At 37.9% G+C, this 15,292-nt stretch overlaps 1 protein-coding gene across 1 annotated transcript; it reads right to left on the bottom strand.

Annotated features, from left to right (window-relative positions):
- Positions 1-11,344: 11,344 nt before the first annotated feature.
- Positions 11,345-14,815, bottom strand: LOC133873158 (peroxidase 21). Its single transcript, XM_062310889.1, has 5 exons — positions 14,694-14,815; positions 13,770-13,921; positions 13,076-13,264; positions 12,805-12,970; positions 11,345-12,469 (listed from the first exon to the last, which is right to left on the bottom strand). Exons 1-5 carry the CDS (start codon positions 14,779-14,781, stop codon positions 12,063-12,065), a joined length of 1,002 nt encoding a protein of 333 aa, XP_062166873.1. The 5' UTR covers positions 14,782-14,815; the 3' UTR covers positions 11,345-12,062.
- Between the last annotated feature and the right edge of the window lie 477 nt (positions 14,816-15,292).

The raw sequence follows: 15,292 nt of genomic DNA, 5'->3' as shown, positions 1-15,292 counted from the left end.
AATCGATGCCCCACACATCAAAGATCTCGACAATAAGAATGGGGTTGATGGGCATCATATTTTGGTGTGAAATACTCCATAGCTTCTGACAGAGTTCGCATGAAACACAATAAGTGTGAGCGTCTTGAAAGATGGTCGGCTAATAAAATCTGCACTGCAAAATCTTTGCGGCGGTCTTCTTCGTGCTGAAGTGGCATCCACAAGCCTGATCGTGACAAAAGGAGAGGACACTAGATTGGTCGGGCTCGGGGACACATCTCCTAATGATCTGATCGGGACAATGCTTGAATAGATAAGGATCGTCCTAGAAAAAATTCTTCACCATGGCCATGAATTTGGACTTATCTTGCCGACCCCAATGCAAAGGCATTTGACTGGTGATAAGATAGTTTACTATGTCAACAAACCACGATGAGTAAGTATGAGCAATGTGCATCAATTGCTTATCAGGGAATGACTTAGAGATGGGGGTGGCCTCCTCAGTGATATCTACAGTAATCCTCGAGAGATGGTCGGCCACCACATTTTCGGAACCTTTCTTGTCCCGAATCTCAATGTTGAACTCTTGGAAAAGCAAAATCCACCGAATGAGGCGAGATTTAGCATCCTTTTTGGAGAAAAGATACTTTAATGTCGCATGATCCGAGTAGATGATGACTTTTGATCCCAACAAGTAGGATCGAAACTTATCCAAAGCAAAAACGACTGCCAGCAGCTCCTTCTCAGTGGTCGAATAATTTAACTGGGCATCGTTCAGAGTCTGACTCGCATAGTAGATAACATGGGGGAGTTTATCAATGTGCTACCCCAAAACAGCTCTAACCTCAAAGTCTGACGCGTCACACATGATTTCAAAAGGTGTACCTCAGCTGGGGGGCGAATGATAGGTGTGGACGTCAAAATCTTCTTCAAGGCCCCAAATGCCTTCTTGCAGTCCTCATCAAAAATAAATGGGGCCTCCTTTACCAACAACTTGCACAAGGGCCGAGCGATTTTGCTGAAGTCCTGGATGAATCGCCGATAGAATCCTGCATGGCCCAAAAAAGAGCGAACTTCTTTCACCGTACGTGGGGGTGGAAGGTTGGATATCAGATCCACCTTTGCCTTGTCAACCTCTATCCCCCGATGAGAAATAACGTACCCAAGTACAATCCCTTGCTTCACTATAAAATGACACTTCTCCCAGTTGAGCACTAGGTTCTTCTCTTTGCACCTCACTAAGACCAGAGTGAGGTGGTGCAAACACTCCTCAAAAGTTGAACCGAAGACCGAGAAGTTGTCCATGAATATCTCAAGAAAACGCTCCACCATGTCAGAAAAGATGCTGATCATGCACCGCTGAAAGGTAGCGGGTGCATTGCATAACCCAAAAGGCATGCGTCGGTAGGTAAACGTCCCAAACGGACAAGTGAAGGTCGTCTTCTCTTGGTCTTCAGGGTCTATGGGGACCTGGTTATATCCGGAATAACCATCCAAAAAGCAGTAGTACTCGTGCCCAGCCAAACGCTCCACCATCTGATCAATGAAAGGAAGAGGAAAGTGATCCTTCCTGGTGGCAGTGTTCAACTTGCGGTAGTCGATGCAGAGTCTCCATCCTGACTGAACTCGGGTCGGTACCAACTCGCCCTCCTTGTTCTGCAAGACCATTACTCTTACTCACTTGGGTACGACATGAATAGGGCTCACTCATTTGCTGTCAGAAATTTGATAGATGATGCCTGCATCCAATAACTTGTTATAATTTGATGTTTTGTGTTGTTTTTGTGTTTTCTTGTATTTTACAGGTTTTAGAAGAAAAACCGATCAAATTTCAAGATTATAATGAAGTCAGCAAACTCACTTTTGGATAGATTCAAACTCCAAATCAATTTTGAATTTAAGGAAAGAGAAGTTGGCAAAAATTCGTTATCTTTGGAAAGAATCCAAAATGAACACGTCTCAGTAATTTAATCATAACTTTCGGTTCAAGTATCAAATTGCAACAAAATTGGTGGCGTTGGAAAGCTAATAATAAAGGCAACAAATATGTCAGAAATAAGTTTTTCCTAATTCAGACGTTTTCCATGCCAAAATCGCCCCGAAATAAAAGACCGCAAATCTGTACGAATTTTGGAATCCTTTTCCTACTTGGATAGAAATTTCAGAAAAGGAGAAGACTTGTAATTATTCTTTTTGGACTAGAAAACCTACTTAGAATTGTAATAGGAATTCTAGAGCTTCTAAAGCTTCTCTAATCCCTATAAATAGGCCTCTAGCCTTTGAAGAAAGACACACAGAAGCTTTGAGGAAGAATCAAAGACTACATCAAGGAGGTTCTTTCTAGTTTTTATTTTCTTCCTTTATTTATTTTCTGTATGTATATAATTTTAGTTTATATTAGTTGTAACTAATACTTTAGTTAGGGCTCGATTGAAGCCCTAATCATGTCTCTTTAAGTTTTTGCAATTTGCATTGCTACAATTTATATATTGATGTTTAACTTGATTTATTCTAGTTTCTTGAATTCCTTGCATGTTTATGTTTGGCCATCATATTCTTGTGGTATGGATTTGTTATTTATGTCAATTTGGATGACCGAGTCCTGGGCATAATAGAGTAACAAAAGAACCCCGACACAGGTTCTTGGATTAATCAACATAAAGACAACTGGAATAGATATCATATTCCAATCTGAGTGTGTTTACCGATTTCCATAGATTTATGCTTCCTTGAAGAACAACTTAGTAGATACCATGCTAAATCCTTCAAGGAAGAAAAGAGTTAGAGTAGATACCATGCATAACTCGTTGCTTAAGGAAATCAATAGCTTTAGGAGAAGATACCATTCCCTTGTGGCTGGTAAACATTAAGCATCATGTTATGATTGTAGTATTGTGCATATTGCGAATCTTATTTGAGTATGATTAGCGGTGGATATCGAAGCCCTACCTTTTCTTCATAGTATTTTTAATTCAATCTTTTATCCTGTCTTATTCAACATATCGCTTTTAGGAATTTCTCTTTAAAGACAATTTATACCAATCCTCGTGGGAATAATCTCGTATTTGCCTGCTATACTATTGTTTTGATCTTGTGCACTTGCGAGTAAAACGTACAAGTATTTGCCTATTTATTTAGGAAGATATTTGCACAACAATTACTTCTCCCCTCACAACTTCTTGCATGGATGGGTTGAGCCGTCTCTGTGGCTCCCTCGATGGTTTGGTGTCTTCCTCCAGATGTATCTTGTACATCACCACCGAAGGGCTGATTCCCTTAATGTCTTCTATGGTCCAGCCTATAGCTTCTTTGTGCTCTCTCAAGACGTCTAACAACCTCTCCTCCTGAGCAGCATAAAGATCTGAAGCTATGATCACAGGCAAAGTCTCTGCTGGACCTAGGAACTTATACTTGAGATTGTTTGGTAAAGGCTTAAGTTTCTTCTTTGGAGGCTCAGGTATTGCTGCCTCCTCTTTCTCATTGCTCTCCAAAGGAGCAAACTCTACAATGGCATTGGCTTGCTCAAGTAACATGTCCAAGTCCAAATCCTCTGCGAACTGAGCAAAGCATGCCTCCAGGGGGTCTTCAGTGCTTGATTCTTCAATAACTTCCTCTATGATCTCCTCAATCAAGCATCCACTTCCGATCTCATCGCATTCCTTCGGCTTCTTGCTGATGTCAAAGATGTTTAGCTCCACTGTCATATTGCCGAAGGAGATCTTCATTACTCCCGTCCTACAGTTGATCAAGGCGTTAGCCGTAGCTAAGAATGGTCGCCCAAGGATCACTGGTATTTGAACTCCAACGTTCTGTACCGGCTCTATATCTAGCACTATAAAATCCACGGGGAAATAAAACTTGTCGACCTTGATCAAAACATCCTCCACAATTCCCCGTGGTATCTTAACTAACCTGTCAGCCAACTGCAGTGTCATGGAGGTGGGCTTCAATTCTCCTAACCCTAATTGCAGGTAAACCGAATAGGGTAGGAGATTGACACTAGCTCCAAGATCAAGTAGAGCCTTCTCAATGTGGCTGACTCCTATCGTGCAAGAGATAGTAGGACACCCAGGGTCCTTGTACTTGATAGGTAGCTTGCATTGGAGGATTGAGCTGACTTGCTCGGTCAAACAAACCTTCTTTGGGAGATTGGTTTTCCTCTTGATAGTGATCAAGTCTTTCAAGAACTTGGCATAAGACGGCACCTGCTGGATGGCATCTAAAAACGTGATGTTGATCTGCACTTGCTTGAATACCTCCAGAATGTCCTCAAACTTTCCTCCTTTCTTGGGTGCTAGCAATCTGTCAGGGTATGGCGCCTTAGGTACAAAAGACCTAGGAGGAATCTCAATAGTGGGAGTGGCTGTAGATGGCTCCGCATCTTTCTCCTCTGTGCTCCCGCTTCCTTGTCCTTCTTGTGCAGCAGGGTTCTCTTCAGGAAAAACCACTTGGTTATCCACTTGTCTCCCTGACCTAAGTGTTACAACGGCTTGCACATGCTCCTGCCCATGCACTGCATTTGATGAACTTCCCTCATGGAACTACAACTTGGGATTCGGCACAGACTGACTAGGGAGCTTTCCCTTCTCTCTCTCCCCCAGGTGACTGGTAATTTGCCCAATTTGGGTCTCCATCTTGGCAATAGCTTGAGTGTTCACCATGGTAGCATTCTTCACATCATTGATGGATTACCCTGTAAGTTGCATGAAGGCCTTGAGAGTGTTTTCCAGTGTGGATTGTGAAGAAGAGGCAGGGGCTTGAGTAGAGGCTTGATACGATGGTGCTGGCTGGGTAGGACGACTTTGATGGTGAACCAGTTGATGAAATCCAAGGGGGTATTGAGTATGGGGTTGGTGAGGAACCCCCCTCTTGAGTCATCGGTTGGTTCTGCTTCCACGAAAAGTTAGGGTGGCGCAGCCACCTAGGATTGTAAGTCTCAGAAAAGGGTCCATTGGGTTGCTTCCTAAAGTCGTTGAAAGCGTTCACTTGCTCCATTGGTGACTCGACAAAAGCCGACAAGGATGGGCAAGTCTGTGCTAAATGCATGGGACTAGCATAGATGGAACAGCAATCAACGTGGAATGGGTTGGCAGCGCTGATGGACTTGCTTACGACTAGAGCTTCGACCTTCTTTGTGAGAGCATCTATCTTCATCTTCAACTCAACATCTTCTTTCACCTCATAGATGCCTCCCTTCTTTTGGATGCGAGCAGCTTTATCTCGACAGCTTGAAAAATCCCACTGCTGGGAATTGTCGGACAACTGATCTAAGGTCTTATACGCCTCATCTCCCGTCAAACTCAGAAATGCGCCTCCGTTCATCGACTCGATCATGCTACGATTTGATTGAGTTAATCCTTGATAGAAAAATTGCACGAGTCTCCACTTCTCGTATCCATGTGGAAGGCACTTAATCAACATATCTTGAAATCTCTCCCAACTCTCAGAAAATTTCTCATCTTCTTCTTGAGTAAATGAGCTTATTTCCATCCTACACTCATTGACTTTGGACATGGGGAAGAATTTGTTGTAGAACTTGTTCAGCAAGTTCTCCCAAGAAGTGATGGAACCAAGCATGTTTGAATCCAACCATGCCTTGGCTTTATCATTGAGTGAGAAGGGAAAAAGCCTAAGATGCACAGACTCTTCAGAAAAATTTTGAAATTTGAAGGTGGCACAAATGTCTTTGAATTTCTTCACATGGCTATAAGGATTTTCGAGGTCCAAGCCATGGAATGCAGGTAGGAGTTGGATGACATGAAGCTTGAGGTCAAAGTAAGTGGCATTGGTTGGGGGTAACACTATACATGAAGGAGAATTTGTTGCAACGGGTGCAAACAAATCCCTAAGTGTCCTAGTATGATCAACGTTTTCTCTCCAATTCCTCTCATTCTCACCCGCATGCATGTTATCTCCCATCTCAACAGAATTTCTAAACCTTTTCCTAAGAGTTCTTTCAATCTCGGGATCTAAAGATGTCAAGTCTAAATTCAAAGATCTTCTACCAAGCATACACCAACGTACAAACAATTATTTAACCAAAAAGACAAACAAAATAAATAAAGAGAAGAAATTGCAAATGGGGAACAAAATTCTCCAAGGTACAATCTAGGTTAGTTCCCAGGTAGGTGAAGGGGGTCACATGGACCTCTTAAGTCCCAAGACCTTTCCTTGCCAGAATTCACCTTGACTTTGCCCTTAGATAGCTAAGTAGGCCCACACTAGCAAATTTTTTTTTTTTTTTAGATTAAAATAAAAATAGCACAAACAAATTAAGAAAAATAAAGACTAACACAAATGCATCTAATGACACAAAGATAGCAAAAAGGGCAAAAATTAAAATTTATAAGATTGGACCAAAAAAATGTTTTGGCAAAAATTTCTGCTACTGAACTTATCCAAGAGCTACCTCCTGTGTTGAAGTCGATCGATCGAATATCCGAAATATTGCAGAACCAGAAACAGAAACCTTTTTTTTTTAGCACAAAACAAAAACTAATCGAAAGTAATATGAAGTGTAAAACTACACAAAATTTTAATTAAACTAAAAGAAATCAAACAAACAGTAAAATAATATAAAACGGAAACAAAGTATGAACAAAATAGACTAGAAAAAAGAAATACTTACCTGGTTTCGAGCTGCTGCTGTGTGCAGAAAGTTCGCTCGATCGAAGTTAAGTTCGATCGATTGACTTTCGCTCGATCGATTTATGATTCGATCAACTTTACAGGGCACTCAGAAAATTGCAGCAGCTGTAGAAACAGATCTAGGAGAAGCAAAAGAAAAACTTAGAACACAGAACAGAAGCTAAACAACAGAAAAATGAAACAAAAATCTATTTAACTAGTAGAAAAACAAAATCAATCAAACAAAAACCAATTTTTGAACCGATTTCCCCGGCAACCGCGCCAAAAACTTGTTGTGAGTTTTAAATAGTACTCGTAAGTGCACGAATCGTTTGCAATATAGTGTGTGCAAGTGCGAGGTCGAATCCACGGGGAAATGGTCAAAAATCAGTGTCTTGTTTAATCAACCTCATTCTAACCTAGTTCCAAGAGTTTGAGGGTTAAACATGCACCAAAAATGCTAAGTAAAGAGGAAGAAATGAAATATGTTAAAAGGAATTAAGGCTAAGGAATTCACCAAACCAAATCCAACAACTCACACTCTTCGTTTCCACTTGAACACCCAAAGAACATTAAGCTTAGGGTGTCATTCAAGCTTCTCAACCATAAACCTTAGAACCATTAAATGAATCCAACTCAAAGATAAATCACAAAGAGTACCCATTTGAAATCAAATCATCTATTGTATCCATTCGAAGAATAAATCACAATGGATATTATCTTTCAAACCGATAAAACAATGTATCCATCGGTTGAAACACATTAAATGTCCTATTTCTACCACCAACCACATTCATTGCAAAAGATAAAGCATTAAATGAATGGAACTTGAACAACATAATGATATAACATTAAATGTGCAAGTAGTTCTACAAGAATGTGAGTGTCATCAATGGAGAGGTTTCATCCTCAACCTTAGTTGAGAGTTCTAGCCTCCCATGACTAAGAACACCACAAAAACTTGAAGAACAAACATGAAAATAGAAGAAAAGCTTTACAAAGACAAATGTCTAAAGAAAAGAGCTACTGAAATAAGCTACAAATTGCACGAAATTAAACCTAGCTACTGCTCTCAGAATTGCTCTCTAACATGGAGGCATGGCTATGGCTTTATAGAACGAAATTAGGGTTGGATCCCAAGCAAAAGGACATCTCTACCCTTCTCTAGGGTTCCTCTCATGCTAGAGACAACCAAGCTCAGCAAATCAGCAAGGTTTGGTCCGAAAATCAGAAAGAGAGTTGCTTTTTGTCATGGAAAACCCCTGATTGGGCGTTCTGAAGCGTTTATGCGAATGTCAGTTCTGGGTAAATTCGATCGATCGACTTTTGAGTTCGATCGATCGACTTTCCAGGACTTCCGAATTTCCAAGCATTTCCACATGAGATTTGCCATTCCTCTCTTCTTGACCTACAAAACACAAAAACACAAAAACTAACAAAAACATCAGAAAATAACAAGGCTAAAGGTCTAACTGATGTGAATCAAGGGGTCCAAATATACAATATTTGGTACTCATCACTAACAGCAAACTGAAGGCTGTGAACAATGAAGATAGCATGCAACCGTCCAAAGGCTAGGGCAAGGCCGTCCGGACGCAATGATTGAAGATTAATGAAGAAATGCGTGAGATCGCATGAAAGGAAGTCTATTGCTGCTTGTCGTCCAGACGCCCACCGTCTTGGTCTGGATGCCAAGCAAAGAAATCCGAATCAGAGTTCTATTAGGTCTTCTAAAGCCTATATATAGAGGTCTCTAGGCATGAATTCTTTAAGAATTTGGTACTGAATTCCATTGTGTTAAGAGATGGTGTTTAGGCAGAGATTGTGAGATCAGGTAGCTCTTTTAGAGTTTTATTTGTGTGATTTGATCAACCCATTGAAATCTAGTTTAGGGAGGAGCCATAAGCTGAAGAAGTCTATTGAAGACTCCTTCAGACAGGAGGTCTGGTTGTGAAGCGTTCATGTAGGTACGTGTCAGAGTTAGAGGTACGACTATTGCATCGGGTTATGTGAGTACTATTGCCTTGTAATATCTTTGTCTTCTAAATAGTGGATTCTCTGGGTTTGGTTGCCCAAGAGTGTTTTTTTTCTTGATAAGAGTTCACACTTCATCAACAAAATATTTGTCTCTTTTAAATTCCGTATTTAATATTTTTTTGCATTGTTGATCACACACACACGTTAATTAGGAGTCTTTATTTTTCAGTTAGAAACATCAAACATGCTCTGTTAAACCTAGTGAAAGGCAGAATAATTTGATTTGAAGACTATAAGATAATTTTGTTTTGAAGAATATAAGATAGTATACTAAGATAGAAACATAAAAAATGCACTGTTATTTGTCAAATGAGTAAGTGTTTGAAGACCATAAGAAAAATATGATTTGATCGTAGATTAACCTTCACAACCATTAGATTAATCTTCACAATCATGATTTATGGTTCCAACAGTTTGATAGCCTCTGAGTTAGTACCCTGATACAGTGATGAAAAATAAAGACTACTAATTTAACGTGTGTGTGTGATCAATTGCGTAATAAAATATTTAAATGTGGAATTTAAAAGAGATAAATATTTTGTTGATGAAGTGAAAACTCTTATCAAGAGAAAAACCACTCTGAGGCAACTAAATCCAGAAAATTCACTATTCAGAAGACAAAGCTAGTTACAAAGCACTCGTACTCATATAGCTCTTATGCAGTAGTCATACCTTTAACTCTGACACGTACCTATACGTGAACGCTTCCCAACCAGACCTTATGTCTGAAGGGGTCTTCAATGGACTCTTTTAACTTTGGGCTCCTCCTTCAGCTAGACATCAAGTTGATCAAATCACACACATAGAAACTCTAAGAGAGCTAGCAAATCTAATAATTTCTTCCTAAACACCCTCTTTTAGCACAATAGAATTCAATACCAAATTCTGTGAATAACACAAGCCTAACACCTCTATTTTTAGGCTTTAGATGACCTAATACAATACTGATTCGGAGTTCTCTGGGCGGTGTCCGGACCTATACGGTGGGCGTTCGGATGTCAAGCAGCAACCGACTTCTTTCACGCGTTTCTTCATTAAACTTCAATTTTCGCGTTCAGATGGTGTTGCCCTAGCGTTCAGACTGTTGCATGCTGTCTTCACCATCCGTGTCTGCTGAGTTGGTCATAATCTTCTCGAATACTAATGGGCATCCGGACGTTTCTCTGGGCCATCTGGACGGTAACTAGGGAACCGACTTTGTTGAACTGTAAACTGTGCAGAATCTTCCTTGGCTCCGAAAATTGCATTCTTGATGCTTGTGACACTGATATTACCATATTAAGGCTCTTTCCAAGTTGGAGAAATAAACTCTGAATAATTACGGCTTTCCTGTTTTAGCAATACACTGATATGGTAATAATTTTGTCAACAGAATGTGGCCAATAAAACTAACAAGTGATACACGTCCGTGACCACTAGACAGTAGACAATATAGTTTGAAGGAGCCGTTTTGGAGAGAGAGAGAGAGAGAGAGAGAGAGAGAGAGAGAGAGAGAGAGAGAGAGAGAGTGAGTGAACCACATATACCAACGACCGGCGGTGGAAGTTGAAGAGCGAGGATTTCTTCAGCATAGAGGGGTCAATGCACAAATTGTGTGGAAGAAGAGTGATACCCGACTGTCAAAGTTTTGAAGAGTAAAGAACCCATTTGATTTCAAACCCTAAACCGTATAAGAAATCAAAGAATGGGCTAGAATTGGAAAAGTATAAAAAAAGCCACCTCAACTAATAGCCTATTTTAAAATAACCCCATGAATTTTCAAGTGTGCTAAAGTGACCCATCAAACTATCATCGTGTTCTAAAAATGCCACTTTTTTTTTTAAAAAAAAAATTATATTCCTATAATACCCTTATTCTTTTAAAAACTAAAATAAAAAACTAAACTAAACTATTTTCTTTTTCTTTTTCTTTTTCTTTTTTAAAAATAATAAATGCAAAATCTGTCCATATCATTATTTGGAGGCTCTGTATTTGTATTGATGCTAGTTAATGATATTATTGAAAATATTTAGTTTTGTCTCATATCATTACTTTCTGTTTTTCTATATTTTACTTTGATAGTCAGTGTTAATAGTAGTAAATCTAGCTAATTACAAGTTAATTAGTGTGGATGCACTACAAGTATCACTCAAAGTTAACTATTTATTTATCTTTCAAAAAAAAAAAGTCAACTATTTAATTAATTAATGTTGGAGAAGTTACATTTCGGTCACCCCCATTTTGCAAGTTGGGTGGTTTTGGCCACCCCATTTTGGCCAACATAATTTTTGTTTTTATTTAAAAGAAAAATTAATGATTTGAAATTTTAAAATAATATTAATAATCCATATAAGACATGTGTCACTTTTTAAATGGCATTGATGTTGATCACCACCAAAAAATGGACGAAAGTTGAATGGAATGTGCATGTTGGTCAGTAGGACGAGGACATGTATCACTTGCATGTAACACTTTTTGGAACCAAGAGATCCATTTGATTATGGCCCTTACCACACATACCAAAAGATAATTTAACCGAGACATCCATTTAATTATGGCCCTTACTCTAAAAAAATGATATATTTTTTTTATTATTTTTTTGTCCGATAAAAAAAATGATATTGTTGAATGAGGAAATAACCAGGCAATATATTTATGCAGTCGATGGGCCGAAGACTCCACGAGTTTATGGTTTTATTTGCCTTAATTAAATTAAAGAACATATCACTATGATCTTCAGCTCCATATATTAGAAACTTTCTTAATTCATACAACACTAGGCCCATATATTACAAGTTTCTTTATTGGTGACGTAGCAACAACAGATCGATTGGCCCAAGCAAATATTCAATTGGCTAGGGTCCTAGGGATTCACGCCTTACAATCGCATTCCTCCATCCACAGCAAGAAGTTGGTCCCTATTTTACATATGCTAGAAAGATTCATGCCTTTTCTTTTTCTTTTTCTTTTTCTTTTTTTCTTTTTTCTTTTTCTTTTTTTAAATTGATATAATTTTTAAAATTAGGAATAACTTCATTTAAGGATATCGAACTTTCACCGTTTTTGAAAGAAGATACATGAACTTCAAATCGTTTCAATTTAGGGTATTCATTCTTCGAAAAGTTTCAATTAGGGGTCAACGTTAGGATTTTCCGTTAAATCCTATTAAAATTCTCAAAATTCTATATGTTTATTTTTGACAGGATGTAACATAAAATCTTAACGAATGACCTCTAATTGAGACTTTTCGAAAAATAAAGACCCTAAATTGAAACTGTTTAAAGTTCATGTGTCTTCTTTAAAAAATAGTAGAAGTTTGGTACCCTTAAATGAAGTTTTCTCTTAAAATTATTATTAATTTTGTGATAATAATTTTAAAACTCACGTCGATTTTAAAACAACACATACGATTAAAAGAGACATGAATCTTCCTTGTAGCACTACGCACTATTCACGTAGCGGCAATCCTTCCTTATTTCTCCTTGTTCTCCGGTAAGCGGGTTATTCTCCGACAGCAAGAGCACAGCCCTGGCGAACTGGTCGTGGAAGTAGCCATTATCAGCGGCAAAGTTTTCTACGTAAGAAGACGTTGTTGGGTCGGAAGCCAGCTGTTGATCCACCGTGAGGAGGCCCTTGTGTCCTAACAGGTTCTTGTAGTACATGTTATCAAGTATCATGGGTGTTTCACGGTCGTTTCTTGCGTAAAGCACTGCCGTTGGATTAGGATCTGGAGTTGGGCATCGGCCTTTTAAGTAGTCGGCGTACTTCGGATCCAAAGTTGGGTCCACCGTGGGGTACAGTCTGTCTACGAGATTAATGCAGTGTACTCGACCCACTGAGTGAGCTCCTGCATAGCAAACCGGCCAATTAAGTTCTCGTAATCAGAAGAAAGGCAAATATTTTTCTTTTGGACCCCTGTGTTTGACCTTGATTTAAAATTGAATCCCAAATTCTAAATTGCTTATTACAGTTGGATAGGCTGCGTCCACTTCACTCTATGAAATTTCGTAACATTTGGAATTAATTTTCGTAACTTTAAAAATTCTTAATTTAATATATTTATCTTTCAATTTCACACGTTCATTAAGAAATTATAAAAATTTAGGTGTTGGTCTGTATTTAACAGAATTTGTAAAAATACCCATGCCTGTGATAAATGAGTGTAAAAAAAAAACGAGGTACCTAAAAGAGCAACCGTTCCCTCAACATCGATTCCAATGGATTGAAAGCGGTAAAGCGCGAGTGAAAGGCTGTCGTTGTGATCAGGGAGGTAGTCTTCAACCACCGTCGCATAACTCTCCTTGCTATCCCTCCTCCCGGTTTTCATTTCCATGCTCGGGCCTCCCAACTGTAACAATATCCATGCATGGCCAATGGCCATAAATACAAAATTCAGCGTCAGTATTAATATCGAGAGAGAGAGAGGGGTTTGAGCATGCATGCTTGCACGTACCATGACAATGCCATCTCTTGCGGAAAGAGAGACAATATCAGCACAAGAGACTGTCATGGGGCATTCCTTCTCAACTGCAGCTTTGATTGTATTAACGTACTTGAAATTCCTCATCCCAAAGCTTCTCGGAGATGCCTGCTCTGATTCAATACCTTTCACCGTCTCCAACAACAGAGACGCATCGCATGACTACATATATGCAGCAACAAGAAGCTAGCTTGTTAACATCTCGCAAGTCGACGAACGATCATATAGAAAAACTTCACTCAATTTCACTGATCAATTTTCATCATTTTTGTAATTTTTTCTCATATTTAAAGTTAAAAAAACTTTCAATAGTACTGGATCGAATTTAAAAAAATTTACAATCTCACTTATCCGTTAGGATTTAATTAAAAATCCTAACGAATGAGTGATAAATTTTGAAAATACCCTTTTTTTAAAAAAAAAAAAAAAAAAAAAAACTTAAATATAATTTAAGGGTAATTTTGTAATTTTATAAATTTTATAGGGGTATACGGGTTATTTTACTTTTTTACCTTCTGATTTAACCCCAAATCCTAATGGGAGAGGTAGAATTGTAAAAATTTAAAAGTTCGATATACTAAATTAAAAGTGTTTGAACTTTTAGAAAAAGAAATTGCAAGAATAATAAAAGTTGAAGGGGATTAAGTACTAGAATGGCGTGCAATACCTTAACCATGCAATCATGGAAGAGATTTCTAATCCATGAAACGGCCGTGTTTCCATGTTTGTCGTACAGCTTGGTGACTTCTTGTTTGATGATCTCTTCTGCGTTCGGGCAACTCTGAGAGTAGTAATTTAGCTGGAGATCATCGCCTTTTCCTGTGTCAAAAAATAAAGGATATATGTAGCATCGATCGTAAAATTAACTCACAATTTCTTTAGAGTCTTTCACAAATTATCATGCGACATATACTAAAAAAAATATGTGGGAAAACTTCACTTAATCCCTGAAATTCTAGCCGTTTTCACAATTACCCTATAAACTATCAAAATTCTCAATTTAGTGTATTTGTTTTTCAATTTTACCAATTTATTAGAATTTGTCATTAAATCCTGTCAAAATTTCTAAAATACCCCTAGCCTGTTTTTGTTCAAAAAAAAAAAAAAAAAAGATTCATGAGTGAATATTTTTGTAAATTCCATTAAATTCTGACAACACGTAAATCCATTAGGAATATTTTTCATTAAATCCTAATGGAGGAGTGTCAAAATTCTCAAAATACCCATCATTTTTTTTAGAAAAAAAATTGCAAGGATTTAAGCGTTAGTTAGGATTTAACGAAATTGACAAAAATACCAACGCTTGAATCTTTGAAATTTTTTTTATATATATAAGGGTATTTTGAAAATTTTGACAAAATTTTACAGACAATCCTAACGAAATAGTGAAACTGAAAAAAAATTAAAAGATTGATACACTAAATTGAGAGTTTTTGAAGTTTATAAAAATAATTGTAAAAGCGGCGACAATTTAAGCTAGCGGGTTAAGTGAAGTTTCTCTTAAAAATGAAATAAAATAAGAATATCAAAAGTAGGTGAAAATTAAGGCAATGAAGATTTAAGCGATATGAAAAGTAGAGGAAAATGGTACCAAGATTGAACTGGAGAAGTACTAGCGGTAAGAACAGAAGAAATATGAAGGATGGGCTAGAATGATGCTTGGTGTTGGTGGTGGCCATCTCCTCGATCGGCTGTTTGTTACAGATAGATTTGTGTGAGGAATTGCATGTCCTAAGCTCAGGCTTATATAGGAGATTAAAGCCCCTTTAACCTCCCCACTACGCCACTTGGTTTAACCTTTCGGCTATAGAACTCCTCACGCGCGTCGCCCCACCCAAAATTTGAAAGAAAATAACATTCTTTATTTCAAAAAACTAATAAATTAATGTATATATGTTTGTGGGTATTTGTATATATATGGCAAGCCAATGAATAATTGTGAAGATTATCTGAATTAAATAAAAAACAGTCTTGTTAGACAATTAAAGCTAAGTTGGGTTTAAACTTAATTTATTATTTGTGGTATATTATTCAATATCAAGGATAAGAACAATCTTTTTGTCATCCTAGCTATCTCATGAAGTGGAAAACCTTTAGTTTGAATCCCTCATTTTCCTTTTAAGTTAAATTCACTCAATCAAACAATATTTTTCAAGTGTGCATGCATGGAAGAAGAAGAATCATTGTTAT

Source organism: Alnus glutinosa, chromosome 7 (genome assembly GCF_958979055.1).
Source record: "Alnus glutinosa chromosome 7, dhAlnGlut1.1, whole genome shotgun sequence".
Classification (NCBI taxonomy): Eukaryota; Viridiplantae; Streptophyta; class Magnoliopsida; order Fagales; family Betulaceae; genus Alnus; species Alnus glutinosa.
Note: the sequence above shows the minus strand (reverse complement) of the source record. Positions and strands in the feature narration are given on the sequence as shown.

Excerpts from the sequence above, each read along its gene's own strand:
- LOC133873158 (XM_062310889.1), bottom strand. The coding sequence starts at position 14,781 with ATGGCCACCACCAACACCAAGCATCATTCTAGCCCATCCTTCATATTT. Across the intron at positions 13,922-14,693 it reads ACTTCTCCAGTTCAATCTTG|GAAAAGGCGATGATCTCCAG; the intron begins GTACCATTTTCC and ends TTTTTGACACAG. Across the intron at positions 12,470-12,804 it reads GGGAACGGTTGCTCTTTTAG|GAGCTCACTCAGTGGGTCGA; the intron begins GTACCTCGTTTT and ends TTTGCTATGCAG.